Source organism: Sinocyclocheilus rhinocerous, unplaced genomic scaffold (assembly GCF_001515625.1).
Source record: "Sinocyclocheilus rhinocerous isolate Xijiao unplaced genomic scaffold, SAMN03320098_v1.1 scaffold881, whole genome shotgun sequence".
NCBI lineage: Eukaryota > Metazoa > Chordata > Actinopteri > Cypriniformes > Cyprinidae > Sinocyclocheilus > Sinocyclocheilus rhinocerous.
In genome coordinates this window covers 19,970-32,693 of record NW_015624586.1, presented here as the reverse complement: position 1 = coordinate 32,693, position 12,724 = coordinate 19,970, and the positions used below count along the sequence as shown (strand labels likewise).

General features: G+C 34.5%; 1 protein-coding gene across 1 annotated transcript in view; it reads left to right on the top strand.

Annotated features, from left to right (window-relative positions):
- The window catches only part of LOC107744964 (serine/threonine-protein kinase 32C-like), a gene marked incomplete at its 3' end in the record, with an annotated part of 62,291 nt that overhangs the window by 32,078 nt on the left and 17,489 nt on the right, over nt 1-12,724 (top strand). The window contains exon 2 of the mRNA XM_016558794.1: nt 92-147. Within this exon, the coding sequence (XP_016414280.1) occupies nt 92-147 (56 nt within the window). The remainder of the gene's footprint in view (nt 1-91; nt 148-12,724) is intronic.

Below are 12,724 nucleotides of genomic sequence, written 5' to 3'. Positions count from 1 at the left end.
CAGAACTGACTGTTTTTTTGGTGAAGAAACACTTTGATTTTCTTGCATCTACTTTTGTTAATCTACTCTTTTCCTTCTTTTACTTTTGTAGTGAACTTCGATCACTTCCAGATTCTGCGGGCCATCGGGAAAGGGAGCTTTGGGAAGGTAAGACAACCAGTTCACATGCATTATCCATGTCTGTATGTACCGTAGTAAAAGAAGAGTTCCTTCAGAGCGGGGCTTGTACGAATAAATGAATTATCGGATGATGACAGATTGGTGTGAAACGAGCCGTCGAGCCGCTGCTGTCAGATGTAAGTACAGTGAGAGATTGAAATCAACACAGAACCCTGGGTAATTCAGCCGCTCTAATTACCCTGCGCTCTCGTTATCTGAAACGAGGCCGGCTGAGATTTACTGCTTAAGGAGGCCTTAAGTAATTACACTTATTATAATTTTTCCATTAATCTGGACCATAGCAGTTAATTAATTTAACAGAGACTCTTCTGCTGCTGTGAAGGACTCATGCACTCTTAAAAATAAAGGTGCTTCACGATGCCATGGAAGAACCTTTTTTTTGTCTAAATGGTTCCATAACATCTGAAGAACCTTTCTGTTTCACAAAAGCTTCTTTGTGGCGAAAGAAGGTTCTTCAGATTATAAAAAGGTAAGAAAGAGATGGATCTCTATTACGTCTCATGAGCTGTTCTGAGCAGCAACATTCATGGTAATATGAATACACTTCAATGTATGATTTCAAGGAGATTTTTATTGACCATAAAGATCAGTATCAGATCTGAGTTGTGAAGCAGAATGAGCTTTAATAGTCGCTCATGTGTGGTAGTCTGTCCGTAGCCCATGAAGGAACCGCAGATTTACTTCATCTGTGGGCTCTTTAAAGTCTTTAAAATGTTTTAGGTATTTCCTAAATATCCTGTACTGTCAAATGAAACAACCTTGGTTAATTCACTAGTGCAGAGATGCCTAAACCAAAAGCTGATCTTTGATTTGGCCCACCATGCAATATCATAAGAGGAGGGAAGACATAGGGAAAAAAACATGCCATTGAAATATATTTTTGTTTTAACTTTTTTTTTTTTTTTAAACAATATAAGTGAATTTAATTAATTTTTAAAAACTATTTCGTATGTTGTTTATTTATTTATTTATTTATTTTTTGCAGTGAAATTTTAAAAATATAACTGAAATAATAAAAAAAAATTACAAAATAATTACAATAATATTTAAAAAATAATGTCCAAATAATTTTTTTAAATTGTTTAAAAATGTTTAAAATGTAATATTTTATTTAAATATAATATAGTTAACCAAATATATTATATTTAAATAAAATATTACATTTTAAACATTTTTAAACAATTAAATATAATGCAACATTTACTTTTGGCCAATGACCCTCAATCAAGTTTGATTCTAGACAGTGTTGTTTTAGTATCATTGAGATACTATTATAGTTTTTAGTAATATTTTGAATCAGGTTATATATATATACATACATACAGTTGCAAGAAAAAGTAAGTTAACTATTTTCAATCTCCTGGTTTTCTGCTTAAATTGGTCATGAAATGTGATCTGATCTTCACCAAAGTCACAAATATCAACAAACACAATATTTCTAAGCTGATAAAACACAAACAGTTATGACTTTCATGTCTTTATTGAACACACCCATTAAAAATACAAAGTGATGGTGGAAAAGTAAGTGAATAACTGCTTTAATCACTGGTTGAACCACTTTTGGCAGCAATAACCTCAAGCAAGCGCTTCCTGTAGCTGTGTATTAGACCTGAACAATGTCCAGGAGTCATTTTGGACCTTTATTCCTTTCAGAATTGCTTCAGCTCGCCCATATTCTGGTGTGAATGGCTCTCTTGAGGTCATTCCACAGCATCTCTATTGGGTTGAGGTCTGGGCTTGACTGAGCCACTCCAAAAGGTGGATTTTATGTCTCCAAAGCCATTCTGTAGTAGATTTACTTCGATGTTTAGGGTTATTATCCAGCTTCTTCTGAGCTTCATCTTGCGGACAGCCACCTTGGGATTATCCTGATGAACTTGGGAATTCATTTTCCGCTCCACAATGGCAAGGAGTGTAGCCACAGTACCATATCGTCTTCATAGTCTGACAGTTTGTCTAACTGTGGACTGGTGAATATCTAAAGTCTTTGAGATTGCTCTGTAACCCTTTCCAGCTACATGCATATCAACATCTCTTGATCGTAGGTCTTCTGAGATCTCTTTTGTTTTGAGAGGCATCAGCTAATGCTGCTTGTGAATAGCATACTGACACTGTTTGGGTGTTTATATAAGTCAGTTTAGCTCTAAATCACACCTTTATTCTTATTTCATTGATTGGACTCCTGGTTTGCTAACATCTGACTCCAATTGGCTTTTAGTGACACCAGAAGCCTACTGTTTCACTTACTTTTCCACCATTACTTTGTATGCTCACTTTAAGTGAGCTCAATAAAGACATGAAAGATGATGTTTGTTTGTGTTTTATCAGCTTAGAAATATTGTGTTTGTTGATATTTGTGACTTTGGTGAAAATCAAATCGAAGTTCATGACCAATTTAAGCAGAAATTCAGAAAATTGACAATGGTTCACTTACTTTTTCTTGCAACTGTAAGTGAGTGTGGGTGTGGGTGTGAGTGTGTGTGAGAGAGTGTGTGTGTATGTGTATGTGTGTGTGTAAGTGTGTGTGTGAGTGTGTGTGTGTGTGTGTGTGTGTGTGTGTGTGTGAGAGAGAGAGAGAGTGAGTGTGTGTCTACATAGTTTTTATACATTTTTTTGGCACATCAAGTTAAACTAAATGAAAATGACAAATGTTGCCTTGGCAACTAGTTGAAATAAATAGGATTTTTTTTTAACAAAAAAGCTTTTGTGTATGGTTAAAGTTTTAGTTTTAATTACCTATAATAACTCTGGCCTGATTAATCTAATGAGGGATGCACAGCTGAGAAACTAGATCAACACTAGTTTAACATAATGAAATAACGTTTATGTTTATGTTATTAATGAAAGATATTACACTCAAAAAGGTACAAAATCTGTCACTGAGGTGGTACAGTTTCAAAAGGTCCATCTTAGTTATTTACCCCTAATGGGTGCATATTAGTATCTTAAAGATACATATTCGTACATAACGTGTACATATCAGTACCTTTTCTTTGTGAGAGTGTGTTCAGGACCGTCAGATATTTTCATTTGTGGTCAGACGGGACTGATAGTGATGCATGGAGCAGACAGCCATCAAATATCAGATGGGTCTGCGGGTAATATTATTCTCTGATTTCATCTTTCCCTTTGCTCTTTTTAAATGGCCTTTTAGGAAATAAGTGACCCTCTTCTGAAGGCCGTCAGCTGCCGCTGTGCAATAAATCAGGTCAGAGAATGAGAAATGGCTGGGTTTGGCCTGAGTTTTATAAGAACAGAAGAACAGAACTGTGTTCAGTTCTGCTGTCAGTGTTTGTGCTGCAGGACTGAATATTATATTACATGCTTGTAGCGACGCTGGGAAAAGCCTCGAAACATCATTAATCTGAGAGAGACAGCAGGATCGCCCGCATGTGCTTTGAAACTGTGGTTTTCCAGATGCTTTCTGTGTCAGAACGTGTCATGTAACATGTTGTGCATTTAATTGAAGAGCATTTTTATCCCATTAACTTCCCATTGCTTGTCATTATTAATGCCTGTTTGAACAGCTAGAGCTTTATATTCCCATGGTGAAAACTCAGCAAACTTTATATGCATGAAGGATATGTGGCTAATTGCATTTTGTGTAATTTGAGGATTTATGGGATGTATGGTTGCCTAGCAACTAGCAGTTAAATTTGAGCTAGACCAGAGGTGCCCAAAGTTTTTAATATGAATTGAGGACCGTGGAACAGAAGTAAATGTTGCATTATATCCAACTATATTATATTAAAATGTATTACATTTTAAACATTTTTTAAAAATGAAACAATTTTTAAATAGTTATTTTTAATCAAATATAAAATCATTTTAAATATATTGAAAAATGCATTATATTTTTAATTATTAATTTGTTTGTTTATTTTTGTGTAATAAATTTTAATATAATATAGTTGGATATAATGCATCATTTACTTTTGGCCCATAGCCCTCAATCAAGTTTGATTTTTGGCCCTTCATATTAAAACGTTTTGGCATCTCTGCTCCAGACAGTGTTATTTCAGTGATATTTTATTTATCTACTATTATAGATTTACTCTTTTTTTTTTTTTTATATATATATATTGTCTGTTTTCATTTTAATTTTAGTTCAAGTTTTTCTGTATAGTTTTAGTTATCTTTAGTTTTTTTTATTAATTTTATTATAGTTTTAGTTATTTTGGTACAGTTATTTTGCTACCTCAAGTTATACATTTTTATTTTTATATTTTCCGTTTTCATTTTATTTTTAAAGTTTTATGATTTTTTTTTAATCAAAATCACATTGTTTTTACATTTCTATGCAAAAAAAAGTTCAAACAAAAATATGAATTAGAGATTAAGATATGCTTTAATGAGATGTTTTTGGATGAAATGTTTGACCCAACATGCTGGGCTGTTTTTAACTCATCTATATTTCATAAATTACTTTAATGCTGGATTGAAATGAATCCAAAATGGGCTGAAAATGCAAACTGCTTTAATGCATGCAGAATAATTACTGTAGCATCATGGGCAACAGTAATTTAAAAGGAAAGTTTAAAAATGTGAAATTTATTAATAAGAACACCCAGAGATGGACAAAAATACAACTGTACATGTGTATATGAGTGAGAAAAAAATGCAGAAAAGACTGGTAACTCAACAGTTTTACAGTTAAATGAAACATTGCTGAATAAATATAAAATATCTTACATTGAAGACCAAATTTGACCTGTAATTCCCTGAATATATTGCAAAATGTGATTTTAATAGAAATGAAAAAGCAGGCATGAAAACTGGTGGGACGTTTGGAAGACATGGTGATTATGAGCTTCATTAAAACATTGAGAGCTGGACACTAATGTGGCAGAGAGGCCCGTGTGGAGGGATTGAGTTCAGCCCAATCTGAAAGCACCTTCAGCGGCGTCTCGGCTTGATTTCGGTGTCCTGCCATGATACACGGCCCCGTGGAGAGCCGCTCCGCTGGGGGCCGGCGGGATTAGATTCCCATCAGAGCGGATGGTAATGACACGGCGGGAGAAAGCGCTTCATACAGACAGCATAACAGAGGGATGGAGATCTGCAGTCTGTGTTCCCACAGCTTAATTGCAGACTTGCATTCGTTTTTAAAAATGCAACTGGGACACAACAAATCAAGACTTATCAGAGCAGCAGCTAATTAGTCTGAGAACAGAAATTATCCTAAAAAGTGATAGTTCAGCCAAAAATGCAGTTCAAAACTTTTTGCGTATCACCGGACAACTTGCCCTAACTATATATATATAATTGATATAATTGATGTTTTAAGTCGTAATTAGTTGTTTCTTTTGTAGCCAAATAAGAAAAAATAACACTGTTCAAAAATGTGGGGTCGATAAGACTTTTTAATGTTTTTGAAAGAAGTGTCTTCTGCTCACCAACGCTGCAGCTATTCGATCAAAAATACAGTAAAAATTGTGAACTATTATTTAATTTTAAAATAGCTGTGAATATCTGTTAAACTGTAATATATTTCTGTGATGCGCAGCTGAATTTTCAGCATCATTACTCCAGTCTTCAGTGTCACATGATCTTCAGAAATCAGTATAATATGCTGATTATTAGAAACATTTCTGATTATTATCAATATTGAAAACAGTCACTTTTGATCAATTTAATGCATGTGAATAAAATTAGACCTATTAATTTCTTAAACTTTTGAATAGTGGTGTAAATGAATGAATAAATTAACTAAATAAATGTTGTAATGTGGATAGAGCATATCAAATCAAACAATTACCTTACAGAAACAAAAGGGCATCATATCCATTCAAAATCAAATTCCAGTTCATCCAGTTCATTGACAGCCGTATTTTAATAACAGGTGTGAATCTCAAGCTGTTCCGTTCACACTGCAATCTATGAATGAATGAACCGATCGGCTCGTTTCTATTTTCGAGCGAGCCGTGAATATCGCGATCGCGACTGATGTAAATATCAAAGATGGCGACGCCTGTAACATTTGTCTTTTATCGCAGTTGACGCGACACGATCGGTGTTTATTCCGAAACGGAACGTGAAGAGCTCCGGTGGAACACAGTGATTAGATAGAAACCATCAGATCATAACTCCGTTCTCTGTAAGTTACCAAATCCACAAATGAAAACACCGAGCACATTCTCTGAAAATTCGGTCGCGATTCATCAACATTAACAGGTGTGAGTTCGAGAATAACCGAACTGTATGTGAACGTAACAGTATTAAGCGCTCAGATACACACTAACTACTGTAAACTGCTGCTGTATGAACGTGTCTTTATGTGAAGTCAAAAATAAAAACAAGTGTAGTGATGGGAAAAACGACGCTTCGAAGCTCTGAATCAATTGAACCAATTGCTTCGTAAAACGATTCACTGTTTCGAAGCGCTCGGATCACCACAGGCTGATCGAAGCTTCGAAGCTCGACACCTGCTGGTCAAAACAGTGTAAATACAAAATACAACAAAAACCCATGCCAATTTACAAACCAATTGCAGATGTTTTCATGAAAGTGTAACTTATTAAATGTAATTTACAAATAATGAAAATACCATTAAATATGGGGGTTCTGTAAAAATGTTGTTTTATTAATTTGTAGCCAAGTAAACGTAACACTTGTTTTGTGTTTAGAAACAATTTCAATCTGAAATAGCAAAAATGTACAAATAATAAAGAAAACACGTAACATGCTGAATTAAACATGACATTTTAAAGACAAATTGAAATAATGTTTTATTGGGAAAAATCACAACTTTGTGCCAAACATTCCTAGACTCTAATAACATTCATAGTGTTAACACTTGTACTGCTTTTATATCTTGTGGTTTTATATGTTATAAAACATTAAACAAACATCCTGACGTTGTGAGACATTTAGACAAGTTTCACTTGATTTCATACATGTAGTCAGGAATTATAGTTTGGGAAAAACTAGTCTAACTAGTAAAATGTGTACAAGTTATGTCACAATAACAACAGATGCAAGTAATCTTAGGCTACTCATCAGAATGATCTCCTCCACTGGATCTAGCTGCGTGACGCATTGAGCAACAAGCCTCGAACAACTGATTCAAAACAAAGATTCGTAAATGTTTCAAAGCTTCATGCATCAGTGTTTTAAAAGCGTCCGGTGCCCTCATTTACATTCACATCATCATTCATGCTTACATGATCATAAATGACGCCGATTGTGTTCAGTGTTGCAGGCTCTTCGTTTGCTCGTTCTTCTGTGTTTATGAAAGCAATAGTGATTAATTGAGTTGTTTGTTCACATGAGCTCGTCTGAATGAATCCTTCAGCCCACAATGCTTTCTGTAATTGTTTGTTTTTTCTCAGTTTGTGTGTGTGTGGGCCGATAGCGCTTCTCTCTCTCAGATGAACGTGTTCAAGAGCAAATGAAGCCTTCAGCGTTCTTCTCTCAGTCTTTGTCTCATGTCTCTCCGCTCATCTGTTTCCAGCCCTTTAATTATTCATTTTCATCCGGCTCCAGGTCTCTCGGTGTGTGTGTGTGTGTGCAGATGAGATGTTCAGATGTTCAGATGCTGCATGAATGATGTGTTTTGTTATTGGGGTTGTAAGTGTGCTTTCATTTCCTGAGCTGCGTCACTGAAGACTGAAGAGAAAACACATTTACATGAGAGGACATGATTTCTCTTTGTCACTGACAGACTCATCAGGGCTGTTTGGAAACAGTGTGTGTGTGATAATTCAGAGAAAAGTCACTCTGCTTGTTCCAGTCAGATGTGTTTAGTTCAGCTCCGATAGAATCGAATCCACTCCAGTCGATCTTATGGATGATTTTACGCATCTGATTCTGTGTGGAGAGCACAGGCTTTATCTGGATTCAAGTACACTCGTAAAAATAAAGGGGATTCTACTGTGATGCCATAGAAGAGCCATTCTGGGTTCCTCAAAGAACCATTTTTCTAAGTGTGAAGAACATTTTGACCCTTGCACTGAAAATCCTGTATCTAATTTATTGTTTCCAGTCAAAAATGACCGACTTTTTAAAAACTGCCTGTAAAACTCTCATTATGCTGTATTGTCACCAAATCTTGGATTCAGTCTTTTATCGACTTGATGGTTTATTGATCTGAGCTTGCAGCTCAGGTTTTGAGTGAAAAAGCATTATTTAGGGCCCTATGAAATCTGTTTTATTTTTTCTCAAATTCAGTTTTATTCATTAAAATTTTTCCAGTTCAAATTTTTCTGGACTCTGTTTTATCGGATGCAATTTAACAACAGTCTATTAAAAGTTTAACAAAACATAACATTTTTAAAGCCTTATAAGAACTAGTTCTTAAAAGAACTCATTTTCTAAGTGTGAAGAACATTTTAACCATTGTGTGCTGAAAATATTGTACCCAATTTGTTTTTCCCAATTTCCTAACTGGCCTTTTAAAAATGTGTGTAAATCTCTTTTTTTTTTTCATTTTTTTTGTTTTTTTTTTCTTTACAAAATCCTTTTTTTTTCTACTTAAATTTTTCTGAATTCCTCTTTTTTCAGTTTAAATTTTTCAGTGGATACAGTTTAACAACAATCTATTAAAAATAAAAATAAAAAATATATATTTAAATAATAAAATATATTTTTAAAGATTTTTTTGGGATTCCATTTTAATAGTTGAATTAAATTTGAATAATCAAAAAGAATGTCTAATCAATTGAATTCACAAATCAAGTTAATTTGTTTTTGGGTCATTCTGTGTCAAATCAACCAAATTTCAAAAATTTCCCCGGCTCAAATTTTTGATTTTGCTAATATTTTTTTCTGAAGAAAGATAGACATCTATAATGATGAAAGCTAAAATATTAAATGTCATGGAGGAATATTTACGGAGTAATCCACTATTTTGTAGAGGGGGATCAAAACGAAATTTTCACCTGAGATTCAGAGCCAAATTACAGGAGGGTAAAAATAACTTCAGAAAGATGGCAGCATCATAATGTTATTTTTACACAGAGCTTGGTAGCTCTATTAGTAAAATCTGTTGACTTTTATTATTATTATTATTTTTTTTTACATTTTTACATTATAGGACCCTTTTTTCAAAGATTCTGTGTATTTTAAATTCTGGTAATTAAATGAAAGCATAAAACGTTAACAACTGAATTAATATTTTAATCAAATGAAAATTAAACAAACCTTTTCATCTTTCATCAAACGCCAAAGTGCTGCTCAACAACAGAAGTTTACCGTTGAAATCAAAACATGTAAAATGGGATTATTAAAAATAAAGTTTTAATTATTATTACTTTGAGACATACATTATACTACACAGCAGTAATATATTTCTGTCATAATTTCTTTAGGTTAAACCAAACTTTTTTCAAATTTAAGTGTTCAGTGGTAGAATTTCCATGAAATTCTGTTTTACAGTAAACTCCACAATGTTGTCAATGTTCATTCACAAACTGAGGAGCATGAGCTCAGATCAGTGAGGCCTACGATCAATCAGCTCCAATAAGAAACACAAAACCTGTGAAAGAAAACAAGCTGACACTCTTAGATCTGATTCTCCTCAGCCTGAAGACGTCTTGCTCCTCTCAGCAGTTCTGTGACCCAGAAAGCAAACACTGCTGATTGGAGTCTCCTGCAGATTGAACAGAACACACTTGTGTTTGGTGACAACAATGGATCGTGCAGCTAAATATATCAGAGTCGTGGGAATAGAAGCAGCTTGAAAAGTAAAGACACTCTGCAAACCCCAGCGGCTCGTAACGCGAGCGACGCATTATGCAGCGTTACAGAAAACACTGTTTCTCATTCCTGACACGCTTCATGAGCACATAATGCTGCATTACTGCATTAAAACTGACATGCTCGACAAACATAATGCATTCAAAACATGTAGACTGTTCTAGCATTCTGTTATTTTACTAAACACTCATAACTTCATGCTTTTTTAGCTAAAACCATATTGTATTTGACCAGCAACTTCTTATTAAAGAGAGAATGTTTGAATGAAAATTTGAATGTTATTACTTCATTTACCCCTTTTTATTATTTAAAAAAATGAGAACATTTAAATTTCAAATTACACATGAACTAAACCAAAAAAAAAAAACTATGATGCAAAATATCTATATTTTATTCAGTGATGAGAAATTTTATTTATTTATATTTTAAAATTTGATGAGTTTATAAGAACATAAATTCTGAGAATTAGCAGTATTAACCCCATTGGAATGAAAGGAATTTAATTTAATTAACCGTGATTGCTCAAAAACAGTCCGAATGTATTTATTTCCAACAAAACAGCACGAATATTACTCTGAAAATTTTTTTTTCAAATAAAATAAATTAATTTTACTTGCAGCAATGGTTCGTCAATAGACGTATATATTCATGTTTATCAACAAAATTCAGTCTCAGAAAGGGCTTTTACAAAAATTGTACACATATTTTTGACACTCATATGACTTTATAGATAATTTTGCAAAAATGTTTTTTTGTCAAAAAAAAAGTCTCAGGTCAAAACTGACCCAAACACAAACCCTTAAAAAAAAAAAAGAATCTGGGGGGGGGGATTGGATGTGTATTTTCTGAAGGTCTTAAAACATCTGCAAAGTTTAGTTCCCTTACTAGAAACGATGCATTTTGTAGACGTTTTTCTGTATCTTTTCCAGGTTCAAATTGTACCTGAATGCGTTCTGAATGGAATCACAGTCATCATGCACATGTTTATATATCCTGTATTTGCAGATTCAGTTCTAGAAACGGTGCTGAGGAGCTGCTGCTAATTAAATGCTGCTTGATGAGGACTGACACCGGCGTCTGAGAAAGAGGAGTCATTTTTCCTCATTAGGATTCTTACTAGAAACGGTAACCATGGTAACCATAGTCTCCACCAAAATACCATAGTAACTGCACTTACTGCTGTCATCCGAAACCAAAGGGAGCAGATCACATTGAATTTGATGATTTTGGCCGAGGCTGTGGTGATTCGTTTAATAAGGTGTCATTTCAGCTCAACATTTGTGCCGACGGAATATCATCTCGTCTCATGAAATGTAGCTTTTCAATCCATAAACGCTGGTTTGAAGTGTCTTTACATCCTTCACTGAGAGAGAGAGAGGGAAAAGATGCTTCTGTCCTTGTCTTTTCTCTCCTCTTTCTCTCTGTTTCTGACTGAAGGAGCTGATGGAGCTTTTCATCCAAACTCTTCTCTGAAGAGCAGCTTCTTGCATTTGTAGGCATCACATTTGGCCTTATTTATGTCATAAAGTCTTCAAATACAGTATTTAATGAAGGGAGTTCAGTATTTCACTGAAGGGAAGTGAATTTATGAACAACATAATGACTAAAATGTTGAAGTTTCACATGAAATCTCATTGAAAGTTGTTAAATTTGCCTTGATTTTTTGGCATATAAACATCCTTCAGGTTTCAAATCTTAAAACGTTCTCCTCAGTACATTTATTTCACATTTATAAATGCAGTTATTTTGCATTTATTTATTGAAATTGTGAACATTTACTGATAGAAGGCCAGAGTGAGGGTTGAAAATAATATTTTTTGCTAATGTATTCGTGCAAAAAATTATAAGTGAACCTCAAGGAACAAATTGAAATAATAATAAATCAATGTCGTGATCTCTTTAACCGCTCCATTTCTGGACTTGCGTATGAGGTTCAAATACTTCAAATAATTTCCCATTTCGAACTTTAGAAGCCACCGAGAGAGTGAGTGAGTGAGTGAGTGAGTGAGTGTGTGTGTGTGTGTGTACAAAACAAAACTTTATTTGTTGTCTATATTATTTTACAATGAATATATAGAATATATTATACTATGTTCCAGTTGCTCACTCTCTCTCTTTCTCTATATATATATATATATATTGAGACCATTATAATACATTATAGTCTCCAGAAGGCTATTCTATCCACATTTGCATTAAACGTAGGCTACTGTAAGATTGGAAATGTATTTTCTTGCCCCTGAAATGCATTTTAAAATATATTTTGGTATATGAACGTTGAAACCAAATATATTTTCAATTGCAAAATTGTATTTCATTGTGAGTCACTGTTTACAACATATATTTAAAACATATTTTGGTCAGATTATTTATTTTTATTTACGGTATGGACAGATGGATTCTGTTTGCAGTGAGACTCTTCTCTCACAGCGAGAGGCAAATAGAGGACAGCAGTTCATGTGTTTGTCACCAGAGTCCTGCAGTCATGCATGAAAACAACATCAGTTTGTGCTGCTGAGACACACACACACACACACACACACACACTCACAGACGGCTGCATGTCGACCCACTGCAGGCCTCAGACTCGCAGAACAAACTGCTTCATCATTCTGGGTGTTTAACTGTGTCTCCGCAGGGTAAATGTGTGTGTGTGTGTGTGTGTGTGTGTGTGAGTGAGTGTGAGTGCGTGAGTGTGCGTGTGTGTGTGTGTGTGTGAGTGAGTGCGTGAGTGAGTGTGAGTGCGTGTGAGTGTGAGTGCGTGTGTGTGTGTGTGTGCGAGTGTGAGTGCGTGAGTGTGAGTGCGTGAGTGTGTGTGTGAGAGTGTGTGTGTGTGAGTGAGTGAGTG